The 26606-nt window shown below is 27.3% G+C and overlaps 9 protein-coding genes across 9 annotated transcripts; 5 read left to right on the top strand and 4 right to left on the bottom strand.

The window, feature by feature from the left end:
• Positions 1-501: 501 nt before the first annotated feature.
• Positions 502-1427, top strand: MKS88_004342 (V-type proton ATPase subunit G; the record flags this gene model as incomplete). The annotated part of the gene is made up of 3 exons (XM_067217511.1): positions 502-592; positions 961-1061; positions 1254-1427. The coding sequence occupies 3 exons, from the start codon at positions 502-504 to the stop codon at positions 1425-1427; spliced, it is 366 nt and encodes a 121-aa protein (XP_067071932.1).
• A 2233-nt stretch (positions 1428-3660) lies between these two features.
• On the top strand, positions 3661-4805 carry MKS88_004343 (60S ribosomal protein L6; the record flags this gene model as incomplete). The annotated part of the gene is made up of 2 exons (XM_067217513.1): positions 3661-3718; positions 4279-4805. 2 exons carry the CDS (start codon positions 3661-3663, stop codon positions 4803-4805), a joined length of 585 nt encoding a protein of 194 aa, XP_067071933.1.
• A 1470-nt stretch (positions 4806-6275) lies between these two features.
• Positions 6276-6803, top strand: MKS88_004344 (beta-hydroxyacyl-ACP dehydratase; the record flags this gene model as incomplete). Its single annotated transcript, XM_067217514.1, has 1 exon — positions 6276-6803. The coding sequence occupies one exon, from the start codon at positions 6276-6278 to the stop codon at positions 6801-6803; it is 528 nt and encodes a 175-aa protein (XP_067071934.1).
• A 488-nt stretch (positions 6804-7291) lies between these two features.
• On the bottom strand, positions 7292-10451 carry MKS88_004345 (uncharacterized protein; the record flags this gene model as incomplete). Its single annotated transcript, XM_067217515.1, has 9 exons — positions 7292-7538; positions 7845-7867; positions 8406-8474; positions 8733-8888; positions 9053-9093; positions 9530-9542; positions 9821-9970; positions 10086-10148; positions 10380-10451. 9 exons carry the CDS (start codon positions 10449-10451, stop codon positions 7292-7294), a joined length of 834 nt encoding a protein of 277 aa, XP_067071935.1.
• A 2592-nt stretch (positions 10452-13043) lies between these two features.
• MKS88_004346 (uncharacterized protein) lies at positions 13044-13599 on the bottom strand (the record flags this gene model as incomplete). Its single annotated transcript, XM_067217516.1, has 2 exons — positions 13044-13199; positions 13336-13599. The coding sequence occupies 2 exons, from the start codon at positions 13597-13599 to the stop codon at positions 13044-13046; spliced, it is 420 nt and encodes a 139-aa protein (XP_067071936.1).
• Positions 13600-15115: 1516 nt separating this feature from the next.
• MKS88_004347 (uncharacterized protein) lies at positions 15116-16420 on the top strand (the record flags this gene model as incomplete). The annotated part of the gene is made up of 1 exon (XM_067217517.1): positions 15116-16420. The coding sequence occupies one exon, from the start codon at positions 15116-15118 to the stop codon at positions 16418-16420; it is 1305 nt and encodes a 434-aa protein (XP_067071937.1).
• A 1064-nt stretch (positions 16421-17484) lies between these two features.
• On the top strand, positions 17485-19269 carry MKS88_004348 (uncharacterized protein; the record flags this gene model as incomplete). Its single annotated transcript, XM_067217518.1, has 1 exon — positions 17485-19269. One exon carries the CDS (start codon positions 17485-17487, stop codon positions 19267-19269), a length of 1785 nt encoding a protein of 594 aa, XP_067071938.1.
• A 172-nt stretch (positions 19270-19441) lies between these two features.
• MKS88_004349 (palmitoyltransferase DHHC5) lies at positions 19442-22918 on the bottom strand (the record flags this gene model as incomplete). Its single annotated transcript, XM_067217519.1, has 5 exons — positions 19442-20656; positions 21330-21506; positions 21842-22266; positions 22494-22640; positions 22780-22918. The coding sequence occupies 5 exons, from the start codon at positions 22916-22918 to the stop codon at positions 19442-19444; spliced, it is 2103 nt and encodes a 700-aa protein (XP_067071939.1).
• A 1379-nt stretch (positions 22919-24297) lies between these two features.
• MKS88_004350 (uncharacterized protein) lies at positions 24298-25788 on the bottom strand (the record flags this gene model as incomplete). Its single annotated transcript, XM_067217520.1, has 3 exons — positions 24298-25289; positions 25376-25561; positions 25710-25788. 3 exons carry the CDS (start codon positions 25786-25788, stop codon positions 24298-24300), a joined length of 1257 nt encoding a protein of 418 aa, XP_067071940.1.
• Positions 25789-26606: the final 818 nt, after the last annotated feature.

Raw genomic sequence — 26606 nt, forward strand, 5'->3', positions numbered from 1 at the left:
AATGTACAGTATTATAAAAAAGAGTAAAAACTGCGACCACCGTTAACTATAAATACATTTATACATATATAAATTAATTCAATGAATTTTCCCATTTTTCGCTAATATATGATTATGAGAAGCGATTGATGTGTAAATAAGTATATTTTTATGTATATACAAATGTGCATACACATGTATATACATAAATGTCTGCACATATATATATATATATATATATATATATATATAAATGTGTTTGTAATAGATCGATTTAAAGGATAATTTTCATTTTTTGAAATTTTAAAAGATACCATTTTTTTTTATCCTTCCGTTAATGATAGGTGTGAGTTAATTTTTCTTTAATTAAAATCCAAACAAATTCGAAGAAAAAGAATTTAATTGGTAGTTTAGTGGTAGCATATTAGCTACATACCAACATCATATTGATAACCCTTTGAGAACAATTCGACAATATATTAAGGACTGCATAAAATACGTTTAAGGGGTAAATATTAAAAGATGGCACAAAATAAAGGATCGAATGTTTTAATTCAACAATTACTTAAAGCAGAGGAGGAAGCAGATTTAGTAATTAAAAAAGCCAAAGATGGTAAAACCTTCTCGGAAAAAAATATATATACGTATGTATATATATTTGTATATATGTGTATATGTATGTATATGTATATGTATGTATATGTATGTATGTACAATGTGCCAAAAATGTTAGTGAAAATTTAGACATACCTATTTTAACATAAGAATTTTTGTTTAATTGCACAATTACGAATGTTATTTTAGCTACTTTACCCTTTTTTTAAAAAAATAGAACAATGGAAAAGTCATATAGTTGTATCATTTATTCATTGCGTTAATATTTTGTCATATTTCGTCTATTTCGTCTATTTCGTCTATTTCGTCATTTTTCCTTATGCCTCTTTATAACCCTTTTCCTTTTTTTTTTTTTTTTTTTGTAAGTACGTGCAAAAATGCTGAAGGAAGCTGAGACGACGGCAGCGGAGGAATTAAAAATTTTTCGAGCCAAAGAAAAAGAGCGTTTAAATAAGGGTCATAAAGAGGTAGGGTAACAAAAAAGAAAATAAATAAATATACGTATATGTACCTATGTACGTATATGTATATAAGTACGTATATGTACATAAGTACGTATATATACATAAGTACGTATATATACATAAGTACGTATATGTACATAAGTACGCCCGTGTAATTAATTACATATGCGTTTGTTTCAACCGCTTGACTGATAGAAATCCACAGCTGAAGATGAAGCCGTAACACAAATCGAACAAAACACAAAAGATGAAATTAAAAAGTATAAGGAGTTATTTAAGAAAAATAAAGATCAAGTTGCCCAGTTTGTGTATGATAAGGTTTTTACAGTAGATTTAACAATTCCCGACTGTACGCAAAAGTCCCTTTAACATTTTTACGTGAACATATATGCATTTGTTCTACTATCATACAATTTTTTTTATTTTGCACACGTTTAATAAATAAGGAAATTGAACCCACATGTGTATACATATGTGCAGCATCTATGTACGTGTATATATATGCACGTATCAGTGCCATGTTTGAAGGTGTATATCAAAAGGAGAGTGCTAAACAGGAGCTATAAAATACATTGCATTATGTTAGATTTTTGTGTATATTGATGTACGCGTGTATATGTGCGTGCATTTGCTCAGATGTATTTATTCATTTATATACTTGTGCAGTATTTTTTATTTTTTTTATTTTTGTCCGTCATTTTAAATTTCATTTAAAAAGGAAAGAGCTGTAGTGGTTATAAATAATAAGCTCAGCGTGCAAGTACATATTATATATATACATAAGTACACACACAGGTCTATATAAATTTTGTTAAAAATTTAAAATTTTTTAATCTTTTTTTTGTTATATTTTTTTATGCAAATGTTAATTTTTTCCCAATTTTTTTTTTTTTTTTGTTACCCATATACTTGACAATGCAGGAAAAAAAAAAAAAAAAAAATACTATTTAAAAGAAAAAACGATTACATTATATTATGGCAGTGCTTGAAAGCAGCTTACGGTGTGCAGTACACGAGAAGCGCACAAATATAAATGAACGGATAAAATATACATATATGCTTATAAATATATGCTTATAAATATATGCTTATATATATATGCTTATATATATATATGGACATATGGACATATGGACATATGCTCATCACAAAATCGCATAGAGGTACGCATACTGCTTGTAACAGGGTTATATTTTATGTACAACAATTTCGAATAATACTTTTTTTTTTTTTTTTCATCAGCTTAATAGTAATATTAATGGGATTTTTGTTGCCATCTCTGTCATTAGAAGAAAAGGAATATCTGAATGTTTAGCAAATATATTTTATAAATCTACCAACAACGTTTTTGTATTTACTTATAATAAATTTGTTTTTTTATGTTTTATTATTTTTCTTTTTTTTTCTATATTACTTATGCTGCTGCATTAAATAGATAGAGCTTTATCACATCATCCGCATTTTGATGCTCTTATTTTTATTACCTTGTCCCCCTCTTGGTCAAACTTATAATTATATATATATATATATATATATACATGTGGTGATAAAAGAGGTTGGCACTCCCTTTTACATGTTAAATGTTTTATAATATTAAAAGAATACTGATAATTACAAATTGCTAATGTATATGTATGCACATATACACGTATACATATATATATATATATATATATATGATTTCATTTTTAAAAAATTTTTTATTTTTTTGTTACATTCTTGGGTAAATAAAAATATATTTCACTAATAGTTGTTACACGCATTTTTTTTTTCTTTTTTTTTTTTTTTTTTTTTTTTTTTTTTTTTTCTAAATATGTGAATACGTCAAATTGGTCCAAAATAAAAGGCCAAAAAATGGTCCAAAGAAAGCATATTGTTAAGGTATATTATATACATATGGAGAGCTTGCTATCAACTTCACTTTAACGAAATGGAAAAATGAAAAACAATTCTAACGTACTTGCATTTATTTACGCGTATGTATAAATGCGCACCTATCATTTTTTTTCAGGTTATTTGATTAAGTTTTATTTATTTATTTTTATTTTGAACCATTTGGCCAATACATCTCGGGATTGGGCACTCACATTCACTAATTTTTAAGCCGTGAAATCGCCGAAACGGAGAGAAAGAATGGTACATATATAGAAGTATATATTATATATTTACATACATATGTAACATACATAGGCTTACGAGTACTTCGTATATATGTACACCAGTATTATTTGTATACGCTCAAACGCACCTAACAAAAAGAATTGAAGTTCATAAGGACTGCTTAAAAAAAAAAAAAAAAAAAAAAAAATTGTAAAGCAAAAAAATATAGTATATAGTAACAAGTTGAAATAAGAAAAAATAACAATTCTTAAATTTTTTAAAAAAAGAAAAAAAAAAAATTGTAATTTATATTATTTCTTCCATTCCTTTGATTAAATGATTTTTTTTTTAAAATGAAAACCATAGTATCATCTCAAAAGGTCATAATTCCTGAAGGAGGTAAAATAAATACAAACAAATAGAGAACATAATAATAATAAAAGTTAAAAAGAGGTTATATGTGTTTATATGTATATATGTGTATGTATATAAAATGAACTGAATGAATGACGATGTGAACGGTTTAAGAGGCGAAGCCTGTTTTGATAAACGAATTAGTGGTATCGTACACTTACATATATAATGTATATATATATTATGTACATACCATTACGGCAAAGTACGGATGTAAGGGTATTCCCGTAACATTTTTGAAAGAAATTCCAATTATGAAAACGCAAATATAAAAGAAAAAAGAAAAAAAAAAAAAAAAAAAAAAAAAAAATTAAAAATTTGTTAACCATGTTATATAATAATTTGTTAAAAAAAATTTGAATAAATGTAGCATAGTCACGTTCAAAAAGAAAAGGCAGTAAAGATAATTGTCGCTCTCATGAGCGCTAAGATATTCTTCGCACATAATTATAATACATATATATATGTATATCAGTTGGTATGTGTTACATACATTAATATATATATATATATATATATATATGTGCAAATTTAAGCACAAAAGGGGATATTGGACCAATATGATGATGTGTGTCGATGAATATTCGCATAATGTACACACATTGTATGAAATTGAAAATTCGCATATACATACACATGCCCATACACTTACCTTTTTTTTTTTTTTTTTTTTTTTTTATGTTCCCTTTTTTTCGTATTTCCCCAGTTAACGTTGCAATAAATTCGAGGAAGATAACAGTAACAGGAAAGTATGGCACTCTAAAGAGAAGTTTTAGACATTTACCCATAGATGTTCGATTGAATAAGTTAAAGAAGTATATAAAAGTGGTTATGTGGTTTGGTGTACCAGATAGTTTAGCATGTATTAGAACAGTATGTACCCATTTAAAGAATATGTTTACTGGAGTTACTAAAAAGTTTTTATATAAAATGAGACTCGTTCATGCTCACTTTCCAATCAATTCAAATATTGTTGACAATAACAAATTAATTGAAATAAGAAATTATTTAGGAGAGAAGAGAGTTAGATTTGTTAAAGCCTTGCCAGGAGTACTTATAGAAAAATCTCCAAATGTAAAAGATGAAATATATGTAAGTGGTGCCGATATTGAAAATGTATCTTTAACCGCAGCCTTAATACATCAATCGGTTTTATGCAGAAATAAAGATATTCGTAAATTTCTTGATGGTATTTATGTGTCCGAGGTCACTACAGTTGAGAAGGATGAATAGTTTTTCTTGTACCCATAATACGCGTGTATATATATGTACACATATTGTATATATATGTACGTATGTATGTTTGCATATATCCCTTCCTGTACTGCCCACGTATGTATATGTAAGAACACGTGTGGATGTTTTTAAATTACCCCACAACTAGTAAACAACATAAAGAACTTAATATTTTTTATTATTAAAACAACACAACGAAATTAGAAAGAAAAAAAAAAAAAAAAAAAAAAAAAAAAAAAAAAAAAAAAAAAAAAAAAAAAAAAAAAAAAAAAAAAAAAAAAGGTAAGAGAAAAAAGGATATGCGAAAAAAAGATAACAGAAAAAAGGAAAAAATATTTCCAATTTTTAAAATGCTTTAAAATGAAAAAACTTTGAAATGCTTTATGCTTTTACACAAAATATTATTTATTCAAAATAATATTTTCGAAATGTCCGAACGAAATATATATGTGAGAAAGTAAAACAACAAAACGTTGTTAAATCCTACCATTTGCAAATGTGGGCGTTGATATGCGTCGATTAAATGATATGCTTTTCCTCTGAAGGTGCAATAAAAATGTAATGTTTCTCCTTTATAATTAAATATATTTTTTCTATCCTTTCAATAATGTTAAGTTGTTGCTTATATTATTTTTTCCTTTTTTTTTTTTTTTTTTCATTTTTTCTTATATTTTACGTAATTCCACCAATTAGCTGTTTTGTATTATACTCATTCAAAACAATGTTCAGATCACATGCTCATATGTTATATATGTGTGCATACGTAATGTTCTTTTTTTTTGATGGGATAAATGCAAAAAAAAGAGGAATTAAAGTAAATTATAAAATTCTCATTCATATAAGTCAACATAAATGACCATACATACATATATACGTGTATAGGTATTTACGTATGTATATATGTGCTTATTTGCTTATATAAATATATGTATTCATTTATTTATTACGAAAGTTTTGCTTCTAACCAGCGTCATTGCACTGTCCTTTCAAGAAAATTTATACATAGGAAGAAATATTTTTTCCTCAAGCAAATTATTTTCATTGTGCCACTCGTCTTAAATTATAAGAGCACCACGTTTCAGTATATGTTTAATTTGCAGCAATTTGAAAAAAAAAAAAAAAAAAAAAAAAAATTAACGAACAAAATAAAAATATAAACAAAACATAGTACAATCCTGCATAGCAAAATATAATACAGAAAAACGAAGTAGAACAAAATACAACTGTCACCTATTATTTTTACTAAATGAAATGAATAGTTTAATAAAATCCTTGCTTATTCATGCATTTCTTCGTTTTACCTTCCATTTATGCACAATTTTAATTTATGTACAAGCAATTTTTTTTTTTTTTTTTTTTTTTTTTTACCTGTTATGTGTAAACAACATAATACGTTATATCTCGAACAGAATAATGCGTTACCTCTTTATTTACACAACTGTTATTGCGCCCATATTATGCCTATATATGAAAAAGAGGAATTTATATTTTTTGTTCCCATCAACGAACATTTTCAACGAAAAAAATAATTTTAAAAATTATAAGATAGCTAATAAAAATTTAAGTAAAGAAAAAATATGTGCAGGCAAGGAAACAATAAATGATGATGACATAAGCGCAGAAAATATTTCGAATTTAACATCTTATTCTAATTATGACACAATAGATATAGAAGATATAAAGAACATTATTCCACATAGATATCCATTTCTTTTAGTTGATAAAGTAATACATATTCAAGTAAACAAAAAAATAATTGGTGTAAAACAAGTTTCGGTAAATGAAAATTTTTTCAATGGTCATTTTCCTCAAAAATCAATTATGCCAGGCGTTTTACAGATAGAAGCATTAGCCCAATTAGGCGGGATATTATGCCTCAAAAATGAAGAGAGCCAAAAAAAGAATAATTTATTTTTGTTCGCAGGGGTCGATGGGGTCAGGTGGAAGAAACCGGTCCTTCCAGGTCGGGCTAATTCACACCCTCACGTGCATTAACATACATACATATATATATGATATATATACATACAATTTATTCATACATTATACATATACAATATATACATACAATTTATTCATACATTATACATATACAATATATACATACAATATATATACCCATATAACATATACATACAATATATACTTAGTATAGAAGAAAAAAAAATAATATAAATTTATCTATACTTTATGAACACATGCCCACATATACAAGAGTGTGCAAATCTGCAAAGTTTTACTGTCAATCTCTGAAAGCTAAACATTTTATATATAGCTACTTACGGGGGGAAAAAATAAAAATAAGCGTTTCTTTTATGGCCATTTGTCAATACATATTTGTAGAAGACCTGTCAGTTTTTATATAATTATTAAATTTAAATGATTCTTTGGTTAAGATCCTCCATAACAAAAATGCAATTATCCTACGTATCCGTTTATTTATTAGTATCATCATTACTATTACTACAGCTGTTATTTTAGTTTTAATTTTTTATTTTATCTTCATTTTTGTCTTTATCGTAATCTTTATTTTTATCTTTATTGTAATCTTTATTTTTATCTTTATTGTAATCTTTATTTTTATCTTTATTGTAATCTTTATTTTTATCTTTATTGTAATTTTTATTTTTATCTATATTGTAATTTTTATTTTTATCTTTATTGTAATTTTTATTTTTATCTTTATTGTTATTTTTTTCTATTTTTTCCTTTTTTTTATTTTTTTCTTCCCTATTCAGGCGATACATTAATTATGGAAGTAGAACAAATTTCATTCAAACCGTCACTTGGTGTTGCTAAGTTGCGGGGTGTAGGTTATGTAGGGGGTAATGTTGTTATAAAAATTGAAGAAATGATTTTTGCTTTATCGAAATAAATTACTTTAAAAAAAAAAAAAACAACAAATTTTTAATATAATTCATTTAAAAATCTTTTATAAATCAAAAAAAAAAAAAAAAAAAAAAAGCAATGGAAATATAGTAATGGTACCTTAGACTGCAATAGCAAAAGCATTAACAAGAAATAACGGTTTCACACCATTTTTGACATAACGGACAAATCTGTAGAAAGAAAGAAAACAGCAATATGAGTGAACTAGTTTTGATGTTAAATGTTTTTATTTGTTTAGTATGTTTGTCTTTTCATTATTTTATTTTATCAATACCTCCATACACCCTACAAAGAGCAGTAGCAGCTTTTACCTATAAAAATAAGATAAAAATAAGAGAAAAGAAACGAAAAAACTTTTCTGTTTTTCTATCTTTTAATATTATTGTTCCTAATATCGACAAATTTATTTATATTTTATTACTCATTTTTTCACAGGATAATACACAGCATATGCTATTTTATTTTATTGTATCTTGTCTTATTTTATTGTATCTTGTCTTATTTTATTGTATTTTTTTTTTTATTATATTTTTTTTTATTATATTTTTTTTTTATTATATTTTTTTTTATCATATTTTGTTTTATTTTATTTTTTTTTATTATATTTTGTTTCATTTTATTTTGTTTCATTTTATTTTGTTTCATTTTATTTTGTTTTATTTTATTTTGTTTTATTTCATTTTGTTCATTATTGTTCCAAGTAATCACCACTTCCCAAACGGCTGATGTAGCCATAAACAGTGTTGAAAAGACGGGGTACGGCAATTTGCACGTGTACTAAAATATGAAAACATGAATAAAAAGAGAAATGAATGTACTAATGAATTAGTGTACGTATGAACAGAAAAAAGAGAAAACCAGATATATTAAATGCAAATTTTCTGAAGCTTTAAATTTTAAAAATGTTATAAAATGGAAATTCAATTTTTAAAATATTTGACAACATGCCATGTTCATGTAAATTTATATTTTATTATGTCCTGTTCATAAAAATATTCAAATTTTTTTTTTTTTTGGCTAGTTGTTCCTTTTTACCGGGAAATTTTTTAAAGCGCAAACATGTACAGGGCCAATGAAAATACAGGCACATAATACTGCTATCATACTATTTACAACATGAGTTGTTACCAAAAAAATGTCATATGCAAAATCAGCTCCTCCTCTAACATATGTACATATATTCATCATATTCTATAAATTCAGAAAGAAGAAAATTATAGGAGAGAAACATAATAGTCTTCATTATAAGGAAGCCATTTAAATGTTCAAATACATGAAAAAAGAAAAAAAGGGAAAAGAAAAAGGAGAAAATAGAGAAAAAAAAAAAAAAGAAGAAAATGATGTATCATTGTTACCTCTAATTTTTTGCACTCCGCCTCTGTATTACATGGTGTGTCTGTTTGAAGAAAAAAGAAAGAAATGAATAAATAAATGGAAAAACAAATAGACAAACAAATGGACAAACAAATGGACAAACAAATGGACAAACAAATAGACAAACAAATAGACAAACAAATGGACAAACAAATGGACAAACAAATGGGCAAGCAGATTGACAAACAAATGCATGCACGAATTAATAATCCTCCGCAAAACATGCAATTTTCTTATTAGCCATATTTTCCCTAAATTGTTAATTATAGCAAAATTTTTAAAATTTTTTCCGTCTATTTTTTATTTTGCTCGTTTTATGTATTTCCATTTCCTTGTGTTTTTATTTTATGAAGACGATGTTGCAGATGGAACAGTTATTGAACGTTATAGTAATAAAAGCAATGAACAGATTTTTCTCTAAAATGCTTTTTGTTATGATGCTCGCGTTCTCTCTCAACCTGCGTCTAAGTCCTTAGGAAGTGACATTGCGATTTGTACGTGTATATACATGTATCTATGTATACATAAATGCATATACACATATACACATATATATATATATATATATATATATATATATATATATATATATATATATATATACATATGCACATATACACAACTGCCAGCTTTTATGGGGGGAGGTGGGGCAAATAATCAGTACATGCGTAAAAGTAACAGTAAGTTAAAAAATACGGACTAGAAAATCAAACAAAATAACTAAGAAAAAATAAGCAAATTAAAATTACTAATATTTGGGGTTTTAATTCTATGATTTGTTTGTATTGTTCAAAATTTGGTGTAACATATTGTGCTTCTATTTCTTTTAATTTGATAAATTGCTGTTTGATTAAATTTATCATAGACTTTGCTAATATTCTCTTTGAATCTGTTGATTTCTTGAAAAAGAAAAAGTAAAAATAGGAGCATAAAAATGGATAGAAACAGGTAACAAATAGAATGAGTGGGAACAACTCAGAACAAATGGGAAAAAAAAAAAATAAATAAACCTACTTCATTTAGTAAATTTTCGTAATCCTTAATAAAGCGATCTCCTGCGTATCTTTTCATGGAAGCCTTAAAGAAAATACACCAAATGGACAGATAAAAATGCGTTATTCATGGACTATTACGTGTAAAGATATAACGTTTCGTGCACTGTATTCTCATTTGACGTTTTTACTAACGAACCATATATGTAAATATATGTATGTCTGGGCTTATGTATGTATGCATGTGTGTATATATTTATTGGAGAGAAGGAATGGGGGAAAGTGGGTTCCCCAGTTTAGGGGAACTTTTATATACCTTTAAGTCCTCCTCATCAGTAGGGCTTAGAAATACATCGCTGAGTTTATTTGAAGGAAAAGTTGAAAGCATTTTTGAAACACTATCTTTATTTTATAATTTCCCACCCTTTTCTTTTAAAGATATTGCAATATGTATTTTTAGATTTTCATTGTTCTGTATGTTTTCTATATATTTTATGAAACTTGTTTTACTATGTCCTTACTTGTTTTTGTAATTTCTTATTATTTCCCTAAAAAATATGTTTTGGCATTTATGTACCTATGTTCACGGCTTTATTTTTTAACTTGTTGTGTTCATTTTATCTTGAACCTAAAAACGGCCACGTCTCTATCTAATTAGACATGTGCAAACGGGAGTATGCATTTATCCATATGTGTATGTATGTGTGTATGTATAGGTGTAGGTACGTGCACACGTTCTTATTTTTTGCACAACTGAACTTGCATGTATGTGTAAATTTTTGTAAGCTGTTTTTCTCCGCACCTCCATAGTCCTCTCGTAGATGTCTTTCCACGGTTTTAGTAACTAATGACAAATAAAAAAAATAAAATAAAAGGAAAGAAGTAAAATAAAAAATTAAAATAAAATAAACTAAAATAAAATAAATTAAAATAAATTAAAATAAAAGAAATTAAAATAAATTAAAATAAAAGAAATTAAAATAAATTAAAATAAATTAAAATAAATTAAAATAAAATAAAAAAAAAGGCCCCCATTTAGTAAAAAAAAAACATGGTCTGTTACATTCTCTTGGAAAAACACTTGTGCTGAACAAGCCTATACAAAAATACCCTTCTAAAAAAATTAGGAAATAAATTAAGAGAAGCCCTTTTATGCTTTTTTTCATTGTAACTGTAAGTGACGTTTTTCACGCGCTCTGAGTTTCTCTAATTCTCTTAACAAGGGTAAATAGGCACATATATATGGCACATATACATTCATATATTTATATGTACATGTATGGATAAGTATGTACATATAAGCATATGTGTGTATATATATATATTTGATGTGTTAATTATTTTTCTTTTCCTCAATCCGGAATGACAAAAAAAAGGAATGATAAATATAAAGGATCAAAGAGGTTAAAAACGTAAATTAACCTTTGACAATTTATGAGTATATATCGTCAAAATGACCTCATAATAAAAAAAAAAAAAAAATTACAAAATAATATAAAATAAAACAAAACAGACAAGCATATAAGTGTGCACTACACTCGTATGCACATACATCAGTCCACATCATGGTAATCATATACAATATATTACACGTCTTTGTTTGTTAACGGTTTATTCTCCCATTCGTTTTGCTCGTTCGTAAGTATGTATATATATATATATATATATATATATGCATACATATGAATATGCTTATATGATAACCCTGTATGTACACTCCAAACAGCTGCGTAGCATATCCACTTCTATAATGCTTTTTCGAAGTACTATGTATTGTATGCACTTTTTTTTTTATTCTGTAAAATTATTTGCGCAATTCACGTCATATTCGCTAGACTAGAATGAGAAAATAAAACAAATGGTACATTTCAAAATTGTAATTTTTTATTTAATAAAAAAAAAAAATAAAATAAATATATATATATAATAGAATAACATAAAATAAAAATTCTACTTTTTAAATCCCTTTTCAGCATTTTCCTTCAATAAGGAATATACCCTAAGCAGTCAGTTGAAGTGTGTAATAAAAAAAAAAAAAAAAAAAAGGGGAGAAGGGGAAATGGGCATATAAATATATGTATAATGGGTGAACATATTATGGATAAGTACAAGTTATATATATGCTGTGTAAATTTCATTTCTTCTTTAATTTTTTGATTCCTCTTTTTTTTTCTATTTTTATGTACATTTAATTAAATGATGAAAATAAATTGATGTGTCTATGGAAAAATGGTATAAGGGGTATGTTCATCAGTGATCTCTTCATATAGTCTACACAATTATGTACATTTTTTCAAATGAGCAAAGAAGTAAAAGATTTAACTCAAATGAAAAAAAAAAAAAAAATGCAAGCTCTGTATTTGCTAAATGGGGGGGAGGGGGAAATAAGAGTATCACAATCAAACCATAAAAAGTGGGACTGCACGATAATTTTGATAAATTCTTATTAATTTTTATCATATTTGTTATTAAAAATGGAAGTTATAAACGGATAAGTATATGTGTTGCAAAATTTTAAAGAGATGGATATATTATGCCTATTGAAACGTTTTTAGATGGCATTTATCTGGTGCCTTTTCATGTGTGCATCTCTTTAACTTAATTATCCAGAAGTTCTATCCGCCTATATACGTATACACATAAACATACATGGACGCATACACACAAGTGTATGTCTACATATATATGCTTCTAAAGAAATATATGCCTACACAAATGCTCACCTACACAGATATACTTCTACACATATTTATATATACCCGTTTATGTATGCTCAATTTTGATCCATTACGAGAAAAAGGAAAAGGGGAAAAACTTCTGTGCTAAAAACATTTAGCTGCTCATGGGTACTCATAAATTTATGCACTCGTAATTTTTAATAAAGCTTAGTATTACTATTCATAGGAGATAAAACTCTTTCTTTTCTCATCAGATTTAATATATATTTGATAATATGTAAAATTTAGATTTCTTCAAAGTATTATGAGTTAACGGATTTATCAATCAAATATAAATCGTACTGAATTTTCCAATTTTTTGTATATCTATTTTTCATAGATGAATCATAAAAACTTTTTAAATTTTCATTCTTTGCATATTCGTAGAATAACTCTTCAGCATACCTATCTTTGTCTATCTAAATAAATATAAATTGTAGCAAGAAATATGGGTACACTGTAAGCAGTAGGTATATGTACACGTACATGTATGTATATATATATATATATATATATATGTATATATGCGATTACTCTATTCACTTATGCGCCAACGCACACACTCGCTTCTGCTCCAACTCCTGTTCTCTCATTCATAATATTCGAAGATATTAACATTTCTAGCTGTAAAAGCGCTTCAACGTTTTTCTTTTCCGTTCGTACTTGTCTTATATACTGGTATATTGAAATGGGGATGAACACAGGTAACATCGTTCTGCAAAACGTCCCTGTTTTTATTATATTTTCGATCAATTTTTTCGGTAAATTTTCATATCGAAAGGAGTTGAAAAATAATCGTAGGGGGTAAAAATCGAACATTCTGGATTGGCCAAGTTTGGAATTTTGTCTTATAAAGGATAACAGGGATAAAAAAAAAAAATAAAATAAAATAAAAAACTTAACAGTTAAAATGAACGCAAAGAGGTGCTTTTTCACTATCGACAGATGTACGACTTATTCACATCGAACCAACAGTACCTATATAATGATACACAAATTCGAAAAATAGCATGTTAAATTTTTCTTTTATTATTTGGCCATTTCTCAATTTAGCGAAATTGCAATTTTTTTTTTTTTTTTTACAATGTTACGCATTGTTTGATGTAACAGGGAAAGCACAATTATATTTATGCAAGGGTTTAACAGGGAAAAGCAAAAAAAAAAAAAAAAAAAAAAAAAGACTTAAAAAATATTAAATTTAAAGAAATAAATATTTTCAAACCTTTTATTATTTTTGTGGAAAAATTACGCAGAAATATGTATATATATTTTTATATATATGTAAAATGAAAAACACACAAAAAAAAGAGAAGTTATCTACATAAATATAAACACGAATGGAAGCGGAAACATTTAATGATTTTATTATTTTATTTTACTATATTTTGTTGTATTTTGCTTTTCCCCATTTTATTTATTTATTTTTTATTTTTTTATTATTCAATTTTCCACTTGGAAGAGAATATTGAATAAGAATAGTCATTCTTTTTTGCTTTTTTCTTTTTTTTTTTTTTTCTTTTGGTAGCTATAACCCACTAGAGAAATTTAAAAGCACTGCATATACGTGAGTGTACTGCAAAGCACTTACATAGATATATATATATATATGTACAAACGAGCAAATAAAGGTATGTGCATATCCCGGATGTGTACTTATATGTGTATGTGTAGGTGAATGTAATTTATATATATATATGTATATATATTATATATGTATTTACAGTGCCATGTATGATCTGCCGCTTTTGCTAAAACTCTCTTTTTCTTTGTCTATGAACAAAAGCTCACTAGATTTATGACAACAGAGAAATGTTTAAGGAGCAATTTTATTCTAATTCCTATAAATATTTATTTTGTAATTTTTTTTTCCTTTTTCTGCAAGACGTACACTACTACTAAGTGAACCGTAAAAAAATTGAGCTTTCCTTTTTCTCATATTTTAACCCATATTTATTTATATATGTATATATACACATATACGTGGTCGTTTTCTCTTTTTTTTTTTTTTTTTTTTTTTTTTTCACACATCCAATCCTGGATTGCTATTTTGTAATACTTACGATTTTACTGTTTTACTGAAAAAGGTTATTCTATTTATCTCATTGTGTTAACTTTTTTTTTTTTTTTTTTTTTTTTTTTTATAATTCCTTTGACCATTTTTTGACGTACATTTTTTTAATATTGCACAAAAGTTTTGTTGTGATATATAGTGGATCTTTAACGAATTGCTGGTGAATTGTTTATTAATTTTATTTTGTTTTCTTTTTCTTTTTTTTTATTTTCTTTTATTTATTCTTTTATTTTTTTTTTTTTTATTATTATTCCCTAGCTCGAAATGGAATACTTAAGCAAGTTATACGTAAAACACGTCGGGAAAGAAAAGGAGGATGAATATTACGATAACAACACAGTGAGGAAAATAAAATTGAAAAATTGTTGTAAAAGATGGAGCAATAATATGAATAATAAAAATATTTTACTTAATTATAAAAACGAAATTGATGAAAATTCATTTTTACAAATTTTCGAAAGAACATGGAAACTACTTTTTAAAGAAGAGAATAAAAAAGCTCAGTTACTTTATCATAAAGAAGAGGAAAATATATACAACTTGCCAAATTTTTTAATTATAGATAGTATTAATAATAACATAGATGATGAAGGTGATAGTGATGATAATTTCGTGTTAGATGAAGTAGACAACAATGCCGATTGTTTTCTGAACCACGACGAAAATGATGAGGGGCATTGTGCATTATTGGGAAGTGATGAGGATGGCAGTGGTAAAATTAGTGTTGATAGTGGTAGTACCAGCATTGTTAAAAACGGAATCCACAGCATTGATGAAATTGGAAGCCCCATCATGGATGGAACTGGAAGCCCCAACATGGATGAAATTGGAAGCCCCATCATGGATGAAACTGGAAGGATCAGCATTAATAACACAAAAAACAGCATCATTAATAATGTAGCCAATACCAGTATTAGCAATACTAGCAACAGTAACAACTGCTTGAATGCCCCCTCAAACCAAACAGAGGAAAGAAAAATTAGATTAAACAAAAATAATCCCATAAATAAGAAATATATCGATATATATCATAAACACGATAATTCCTATAGTTTTTACAACAAAGAAATAGACGACTTTTTAATTCTGCCTGACCTTTCGCCGAATAATGATGAGGAAGAAATTGACAAAACTAAAATATACGATGAAATGTTTAATTTAAAAACTAGCATTGTGATAAGTAAAAACGAGATTCACGAGGACTCGGAGGAGTGTAATGTTAGCGGAGACGGTAACATAAGCGGAAATAGCAACAGCAGTAGTAACAGCAGTAGTAACAGCAATAGCAACAGCAATAGCAACAGCAATAGCAACAGCAGTAGTAACAGCATTAACGACAGCATTAACGACAGCAGTAGCAACAGCAGTAGCAACAACAGTAGCAACAACAGTAGCAACAGCAGTAGCAACAACAGTAGTAATATTGACAGCACATCCGACGAAGCTGTAATGGTAAACACACCAAATGCAAGTAATGCTGATAATAAAGATAATTATTGTAGCGTAAGCGGTGAAGATAAATTTCAAGTAGAAGAACAAACTATGGAAGAGGCTATCGGGTTATCGTAAAAGGAAAGGAAAGTGCGTTGGGCTAAGGTCAGGCCTAATTAGTATAGGCTTATTAAGAGAGGAAAAGTGGGAGAAACAGATTGAATTAATTTTTTCTTTTTCATATTAAACTTTTTTTTATTCATTCATTCCTATTTCTGTTCATTTCCTTTTCCTATTTATGTGTGTCTTTTTTTTTTTTTTTTTTTTTTTTTTATCATATCCTTTTAAATATAAGAGGATATACTAATAAACGAACGTGTTGCTCTAATTTTGCAACAAAATTTTTACCTCCATTATTTTGTACATTTTTTTTTTTTTTTTAAAAGCCAAGTTTGTCAAACATGCGTAGCAAACATATGCATGCATTTTATTATTCCGCCTGTTCAGGGAAATAAATAATGCGCGGGGTGTAAACATATCGTTTGTTCTTGTTCATTCTGTTTTGTGCTGTTTTATCGTGTTATAATTTGCTTTATTTTACAATATTATGCAATATTCTGCAATATTCTGCAATAGTCTGCAATAGTCTGCAGAATTTTTTAATATTTCGTTTTATTTAGCTTTATATTGTTTAGTTTTGTTTCATTTTGTTTCATTTTGTTTCATTTTGTTTCATTTTGTTTCATTTTGTTTCATTTTTCCTTATTATTCCATATTTCGTTTTATTATTCCATATTTCGTTTATTTATTCCACATTTTATCCCCTTTTCACAGTTTACTTGTGCATGTTAAATCTTATCTCTGTTCTGTTCGCTTTAAGTACTAACAGGCGCATACAATTTTTTAAACCGTATAAAGCTAAAAAAAGTATAACATATTGATCATGTTAATTTAGTCCAGTTAGTTGAGCAGGTTACACTATACTTGGCTTAGTTGACTGATTTATTCTGAAGTGAAGAAATCTAACAAATGCTATCTGTGCATTATGATGGAAAAAAAAATTAAAAAATAAAAAAATAAAAAAATAAAAAAAACAATTATAAACATGTATATGCGAATAAACAAAATAATGCGTACAAACACAATATAATGTAATTACAAAATAAAGCGTAATTGCCTCAGGTAAACCACCCAAATGGACAATGGAATACAGGGATGATGACAATAAGCATGAGGAAATAGTTTATTTTTACCAGTGGGTTGAAGCACTTACGAATAAGAGTAAAAAGAAAGACATAAGTTTTTTCATTCACGGGTTATATAATGTAATATATGATGAGGGTAATGAAGAAGAGCAAGAACTTACAAGTGAACAGTTGAAAGAGAAGAAAAATAGCAGTCTTCATCTTCCTATTTCTAGTTGTAGTTATACCATATATGAGAAACTGTGCTCTGGTATTCGCTACTTCGAAATGGTTATACAACAAAATGGGAAGAGAGGAGATGAAGAAATGGACCTAAACATTTCCAACAAAGAATTAAGTTGTTTGTGTGGAGAAAGAAACCTTTACCTCATTTCGGACCTCTTACAGCAAATCAGCGTGTTTTGCATGAAAAATAAAAACGAAATGATTATCTTGTCCTTCCTGCAACATGGGGGTGGTAGTGAGAGAGACAAAGAAAGAGGCACCGGAAACAGTAGGCAAAATGACAATAATAAAAATAGGAAAGGATCCAATAGTGGGAAAACCCAGGAAGACTACCCTGCAAGCAATAGCCTAACCACCCTGATCATGCAGGCGTTAGACATATACATATATTTATACTTAAGGGACTATTTAAAGTACTCTGAGATGGAAGAGAATTATAATGTTTTATATTTTTACAATGATAAAGAAAGAATTATAAATTTAAGTAAATACAATTTCAACATTGACCATTTCGATATACGTGAATGGGTTTTTAATAACATGTCTTTGTTGTTACCATCAAAAAGGATTGAAGAAGTTGAGGCAGATGAAGTATATGCTCAAAAATGGCAGGAAACAAATACTATTTCGCCCGTTGATAGGATTAAGAAGAGAGGTGGACCAAGCATCCTTTCATCTGTAGGACGTACTCAAGAGAGGGGAGCAAACACCCTTTCACTTCCTAGAAATACCCAGGAAAGGGGGGAGAAAATCATTTTAGCAGATGGATATACTCAGGAGAAATCCTCTTCAAATCTATCACAACATCATCACCTGTCCTTATTTCGCTTGAATTCTATGACAAGCGAAAAAACTCAAAAATCGTCTTGCAAAATAGAAATTAATAAGAAGCTTCCCAATATAATACTAGGTAATCACACTAAAGGGGCTTCCGCTAACTTTATTAACACATCAGCAGAGAATAATAATAATTTATATATTAATGGTCATAATAATACTACTGTATATATTAATGATCCAAATAAGAATAGTGGAAATATTAATGATAGTAATAAAAATGGTAGTAATTACTATAATAAGCACAGACATAGCCCCGACGAGAGACCCCCAAACTCCAATAATAGTACGTTGCATTATTTGAAATACTCAAACGAGGATTACGACAGAGCTACTTTGCACACATTGTCAACATATGATTGTAATTTAAATACATGTAAACAATTTATTGGACATTATAATTTATCATTAACTTCTTACGTGGTTGATGTGTCAAAAGAAATGGTATTACATAATTCACCTTTTATATTTACAAAGAAGAAATTAAAGTATTTACCTGAACAGTCATATAAAAAAGAATTCGCACATATTTCCAAAAATAACGATTATTATTATGTCGTAAAAATTGAGAAGGAAGACATACAAGATGTTCTCTCATATATTCATAAAAATATAGATAAAAAAATATGCACCAATTTTGTGGGTGTTCTCACGGCAAATCTTAGCGTTAGCAATATTTTCAAGATTGTGCGGATTAATTTGAAGCGCGCAATGAATTAAGGGAAAAAAAAAAAAAAAAAAGAAAGCGATAGATATGGCTACATATATATATGTAGTATATCCACAGCGATAACGTGTGTGAAAATTATCGTTTTAGTTTTTTCCTATTATTGCATAATATTTTGCCGCATTTTTTTTTTTTTTTTTTTTTTACGATACATTTTTCCCCTTTTCAAATGCCTTCCTTCCGAACAGCCACCAGCCGTCGTGCTTCCCCCCCAAGAGGGGCATACTCCTTAACCTTTTTTTTTTTTGTTTGTAACTCACTCAGTTTTGCATTCAACTTTTCGACAAAGGCTCGCATAGGACCACTTCCAACACTTTCGTCAATTTGAATATACTGCACTTTTTTTTTGGTCAGATTTTCCTTCGATTTTGTTAAAAAATGTAGTACGTTAAAATATATGCCTTGGTCAAATGGATTTTTAAATTTCCTTACAATGATGGGCTCATTATTTTTGTCTATTTTTAAATGATAAGTGAAAAATATATTGGAGGAATACATTTTAAATTTTTCATTCGATGTTATATTTTCCAGTATATTAAAAACTGACCGTATAAAAACACTTCCCATAAAATATATTAACAGCAGTGATAATATAATTACAGTAAGATTAACATAAAATATGAACTGTTCATAATTTATTGGATAATTTATAAAAAACCAAATGTAAAGATATAAAGTATAAAATGAAAATAAAATATTCGATACTATCCAACTTAGGAATATTCTTGAGTTATCTATACCCATACAATTTAATGTAAATACACAGTGATGATCAAATATATCTATACACTTGTCACAATAACGACAATGCTTTGTTCTTATATTTTTAAAAAGGAAACACGTTGGACATAACATATTAATATCAAATGATGATATTTCAAATGCACACACTTCCCATTTTATTTCTAAGTCTTTTTTTAAGTCTACAATATTTCCATATTTAACATTTTTACAAAATTCAATTAATTTGTTTTTCTTTTCATATAATTTTATCTCCTCTTCAATGTTTTTCATAATATATTCAAAAATAAAATTTGGCATTTGTGCAAAGCAATTTTTCCCCTGCTCATTGTTATTATGTCCTTTTTTTTTTTCTTTTTTTTTGTTATGTGCATGGTTGGATTTATTATGCTGACCATTTTTGTCCAATCGCGCTTGTCTCTCTTGACACCGCACTAGTACCACATCACCATCTCCTTGTTCCGCACCATCGAGTAATGCTTTTCCTTCGCACGCTTCCACATTTTTCCCTTTGTAAAAAGCGCTTTGCGTATTCTCTAAATAACCTGGATTACTGGATACAACGAAATAGTAAGTTATAAATAGTAATGGATGAAATACATCTAAAAATATGCTCTTCTTTGCTAGCTGCACTCTTATCTACGCCACATATGTCAAAAAAAAAAAAAAAAAAAAAATTATGAACAAGTCAGCTAATTAGCAATATAAGGGTTCTCAGTATGCACTCACAATACTTATACATTCATATATTCTCATATTCGCATATTCGTCTATTTGTTAACATTTCCTTTTCTGTTTGTAAGCTTAGAAGGATGGAATCGTTATACCAGGTAAGCATGGATGCTCTACCTATTACACTTTTCTTTCTTTTTTTAATTACATAAAAGAAATAGACCAAGTTAAAATGAAGATAAGTTAAAAGAACGAGAAAGGGGTATAACAGAAGGAATTTATTCTGGGCGTACTTATCGCGTATGTTATGTAGGAGGGGTAACTGATAAAGAAGGGAAAGAAATGAATAAATAGAACATACGAATAAATGCAGAAAATGAATAAATGGAACACATGAATAAATAGAACATACGAATAAATGCAGAAAATGAATAAATGGAACACATGAATAAATAGAACATACGAATAAATGCAGAAAATGAATAAATGGAACAAATGAATAAATAGAACATACGAATAGATGCAGAAAATGAATAAACGGAACAAATGAATAAACTGAACATACAAAAAGGAAGTATGCACAAGCGAAAGAGTGACATCTAACACATGAGGGATACACCATGAATATGCAAAATAGTACGTTTTTCTTTTTCTTAATTTTATAGAGGCCTATTGTTCCATTGGATTCATATAAGAAGTTTATTCTTTTTCTGTTATTTTTTTTGGACATCTGTTGTATTTTTTTGTACTTAAGAAAATTATAAATTCTTGGATCTACTTTATCTTTGTTTTCGTCAATGAATTCGATAATAGTTTTCTTAAAAAAAAAAAAAAAAAAAAAAAGAGAAAAACAAATGAACTGAAATGATTTGAAATAGAATGTTGAGCAAGATTGAATCTTTAAGTCATGCATTAAATTGTGCAAACATATACACATGCAGATATTGCACTAGTGTAGCTTTCGTGAAGAATTCATATATGAAACTCTTTTTTTAAACAAGGGAAAATGATTCGCACATACACATATATATATTTGCGTGCACAAACATAGACTATATACACACATACATATATATATATATATATATATAGATATATATATATATATATATATATACATATACATATGCACATATGAACACTCCCTTTTACACTATCATCTGTTCCGACGTCATATATACTCTGGAGACTGTTAAGCGTTAAATAAACAACTGCTTCATAAGCGTTTCCAATAATAGCCTTGTGGAGAATAGACGAGGGTTCGGTCAAATTAGTTGAGTAAAAGTCATTCACAAAAATTGAAAAAAGTCGAAGGAAAAAAACGTTGTTGTTATAAGCAGCCCAGTCAAGAACAGAACAATTGTTAAAATCTTTATGTGTTATTGTAAAGTTAAGATGTAGTAAATATAAAAAGCTCAAAATGGAATTATACTGGACACTGACTGTTAAGCAGTTATAACCTTTATTATCGTTTTCATATAAATTGCACCCATAATTTTTCAATAAATAAATCATAAAAACGTTATTTGAACATACAGCCCAAAATATGGGTGTTTGCCCATTGCTAGATTTTATGTCTACATCAGCCTCTTGAAAAAAAAAAAAAAAAAAAAGTTAAACTTGGAAGAAGTAAAATCAGTATTACGTATATAATTTACTATGCATTGTATTGCAATTAGTCAACTGTGTACATACATATAATGATATATAGGTATACTAATATGTTGTCATATTGCTATGCGAATAAGCACTTAAAAATATACAGGTCCGCACATTTTAAATGAAAAAATTTGGGGAATATTACACTCCTTTTTTTCACCCTCATTTTTCATGTAAAGGTTGTATTCATTTCGTAGCGTATTTTTTATTTCTTTTTTTTTACTATTTTCTAATAAGTAGCATGTTAAATAAGTACTGTTTAAAAAAACCGCCCAGTGGAGTAAGCTGTTTCCTACGAAAACAAATATGTTTGAACATGTACATAATACATGCACTAAGTATTATGATTATTGTTTATAATTAAATATGTAGACCTATTTTAAAACATATCATTACTTAGACACTTTTGTCTTGTCTTAGTATAGTTTAACCATTTTCATCTTGATAGTTAATCAAATTCTTATCCCGTTCTAAAATACTGTAAATATTATCATCCCTCCGCTTCACTAACTCAAATAATATTTCTTTTGTATTAACCCTTTCAGCAGAAACAGGATGAGAAATATTCATTTTGTTAGTAAAACAATACAATCTGTGTAAGCTATTATATGTCTCAAAAAATTACTCATAAAAAAGTGTATAATGTTTTTATATAATGTAAACAAAAAAAGACCTTATAGTAAAATGTGTATTATGAGCATATTATGCATTAAAGCGGCATATATCAGTTAGGCTTGTCTTTGATAATCTTTTCGTTTTATCATATTTTTTCACGGAGTTAACTGCAAGCGACTACGTATTCCTCATTTACGATTCATTCTGTCAATTTGAGGCTTTTCCGTTATGCTGTTTTGTTCCTTTACTGCTCTACCACTATATTTTATTTTTTTAAAAAAGAGCTAAAAATTTTTGCGCACAGTGCATACCTACAAAGTTAAGCAAAAAGTTGAATAAAAAAACAGAAAAAACAAAACATCATTTTTCACTTAAAAAAACAGAAGAATGTTTAAATGTCATGAAAACTAGCCTATTACAAGCTGATACATATGTACGTTTAAAAAAAAAAAAAAAGAAATATATATTTATATATATACATGTGCATATGTATATATTTATATATATACGTGTATACAACTGTAATTTGAACACTTTGATGTTCTAATTTTTTTTTTTTTTTTTTATATATATTGTTATATATGTATAAAAAAGGTGCGCACGTATGTATATACACGTGTTTATATATTTTTAGCATGGCAACTTGAAATATATATCTTTTTAATGATATTTTAAAATTACGATTATATTCATTTGACTTCATATACGAAAATATGTTATTTTAAGAATAAGATTCTCTATGAAATATAGGAAATGTAATTATATTCAAAACATATAGAACTTTTTTTTTTTTTTTTTTTTTTCATTTTTAACAAATAATTCGAATGATATATAAATTTTATCATATCCCAAAGGTAGTACTTACGCATGCTTCTCTCGTTCTGTAAGAAGGAAAAAAAAAAAAAAATATGCACATACAAACGTTCAAGTATATATATATATATATATATATATGATATGCGTTTTCAATACTTATAAAGAGTAATGCACAAAATTTCAGTTCAATTGTTTTTTTTTTTTTTTGCATTTATTTTTGTATTTCGTTGTAAATGTTTTTGCACACTTTGTAGTAGGTTAAGCAAAAGAAGTTGCGTGTGTATTTTCCCCCAAATTATTGGTAAGAATAGCAAATTTGACTTATAACATGTACACGTTAATATACATGCATACATATGTACACACATACAAACACATATACACATATATACACGCTCGTGTTGTTCGTGTGTACAGCTATATTTGCCCCTCGTTCGTTATTTACTTGTTTGTACATACAATCCTTCCATTAATTTGTCTATCCGATTTTTCAAAATTGTCACGTTGAGTAATATATGTCAAAACGTGTCACATGCATTTTTAGTTGTTATGTTTCCATGTTTTGTTTTATTTTCTTCACTTGAAGAAGACCTGCTTGGGGTTATTAAGTTAAGCTTTGGCAATTTTATAATATCGTCTTTTTGTTTGTTACTCCTTATACTAAAATACTTCTTGTCACTATTAGATATATAATTTATTTTTAGTTCATCATACGCTTTTATAAAATAGTTATTGTTTAAAGCTTCATTGTTTTTATCATGCAATTCTTTTGAATCAGTGGAATTCCTTATACCGCTTTTTCCAATTTCATCATTACTGTTTTCTTCAAGTCTGCTTCCTTTCGCTAGATCGTTTTGTTCGTAACTGGAAATTATATTTTTGCTTTTTTTTTTTTTTTCATGTGTTCTTTGCACTTGTATTTCTCGTTCTGTTTCTGTTTCTTCTTGCGCTTTTTTTTGGTCCCTCCCTTTTTTCCTTTCTTTCTTTCCACTTTCCTTCTTTTTATACTCTTTTTTTTCCTCCTTTTTAAACTCTTTTTCATCCCCCGTTCCTGGCACCTCTTTATATTCTTTTTCCCCCTCCTTTTCCACCTTTCCATGCGCCTTTACTTGTCCCTTTTCTTCCTCCCTTTTCCTCCACCTTTTCTCCTCCTGCTCCTTCTCTTCCATCTCTTCACTCTTTACTATCCTTCGATTTCCCTCCCTGTCGCTGCATTTTTCTTTTTTTTTCCTTTTTTCCCCATCCTGCTTCTTTTTTTCCCTTTTCTTTCCCTTTCCATCCTTCCTTTCTGTATTTTCTTTTTTATTCTCACTTTTCAGATGAAAAATATCCCCACCAGCAAAATCGACACTTGAAGGGTAATAAAAATCCTTTTCGGAATTTTTTTTATTTTTTTCTGACTTTTTTTTGTGTAACACATTTTGGCTAGCTGCCACTTTTTCTCGCTCATCACACTTTTTAGCAGCTGAATTGGTCAGGTATTTTTTTTCGATTTCTATATTTTTCGCACCTGAGAAATAAAAAATTAAAAAATTACAGATAAAAAAATAATACTTTTTATATAATGAAAAAAAAATAAAATACAATTAAGTTTACCTTCTTTATTTTTTATTATGGAAGTATCTAAGCTAAATCGGTTAGGTGTTTTCAAAACTGACGCTCTTTTTAATTTTAAATTGTAAACAACTTGTTGAACACTATTTCGATGATAGTCTTTTATTCCTTTATTATTTCTTTCAACATCCGAAGATTCAAGTGCAGCTTTTGTATTGTCCTCACCACCTTTTCTCACAATGAAAAATTAAAAAAAAAAAAAAAAAAAAAAATATATAAACATATAATATAAAGTGTACAATGAAACAACTGTTAGTCGAAATGAAGTCTACTGACAAAATAATGTATCACAACTTAGTTAACAAAAAAGGAATACCTAATGTAAAATAATTAAAAAAATTTGTTATTTTGTCAAAATAGTCCTCCTTCTTCTCTTCATTTTCCGTATAATCCATTTTAAACAAAAGTATGAAGGGGAAATAAAACAAATGTAACAGCTCTTTTTTTTTTTCTTTTTTTTTTTTTTTCTTATTATACTTACACTATATAAATCTGTATGTAGTACCACCTTATATGTACAAGAAAAGAAGGGAAAAAATTAATTTTGTTTTTTTTTCATTTTATTTATATATCTTGTCGTATGGTGTCTTTATCTTTTATGTAAATGAGTATAATAGCACATTTTACGTTAAAAAGGAATTTTCCTTATTTATGTAGTTATATGATCACAGTAACTTCAAATAGATGAAGAGAAAAATGATATGTGCGTATATACATATTTTTCCCAAACCAAATTATATACATACATATTGCATATATGTATATATAATACCCTTACTACATATAGATGACGCCTCATAAATATGTATGTTTATATGCTTATGTAAAACGAAAAAATTAAAAAAAATAAAAAAGTGAAAGCAACCAAACGCACATTTAATAAGTGTCTATTTAAATAAAAATATACTACATTAAGTATTTGTACTTTCCAAAGTACTAATAGAACAGTGGTAATGATTCCTCTATTCTCCTGTTTTTTTTTTTTTTTTTCTTTTTTTTTTATTTATTTTTATATTTTGAAATAAATGTTATTGTCTGTTGCTTTTTTACAACGAAGCTTGGATGTTTATTAAATATTTTGAAGTTATTAAAACGAAATATGATAAAATGTATTAATAAAGAAAAACCGCCTGCATGTTGTCATAACTTGTTAAATATTTTTAAAAAATTGTTTTTTAAAAAATTATTTTCATGATTTTTTCATTTAAGCAAA

Source organism: Plasmodium brasilianum, chromosome 12, assembly GCF_023973825.1.
Source record: "Plasmodium brasilianum strain Bolivian I chromosome 12, whole genome shotgun sequence".
Classification (NCBI taxonomy): Eukaryota; Apicomplexa; class Aconoidasida; order Haemosporida; family Plasmodiidae; genus Plasmodium; species Plasmodium brasilianum.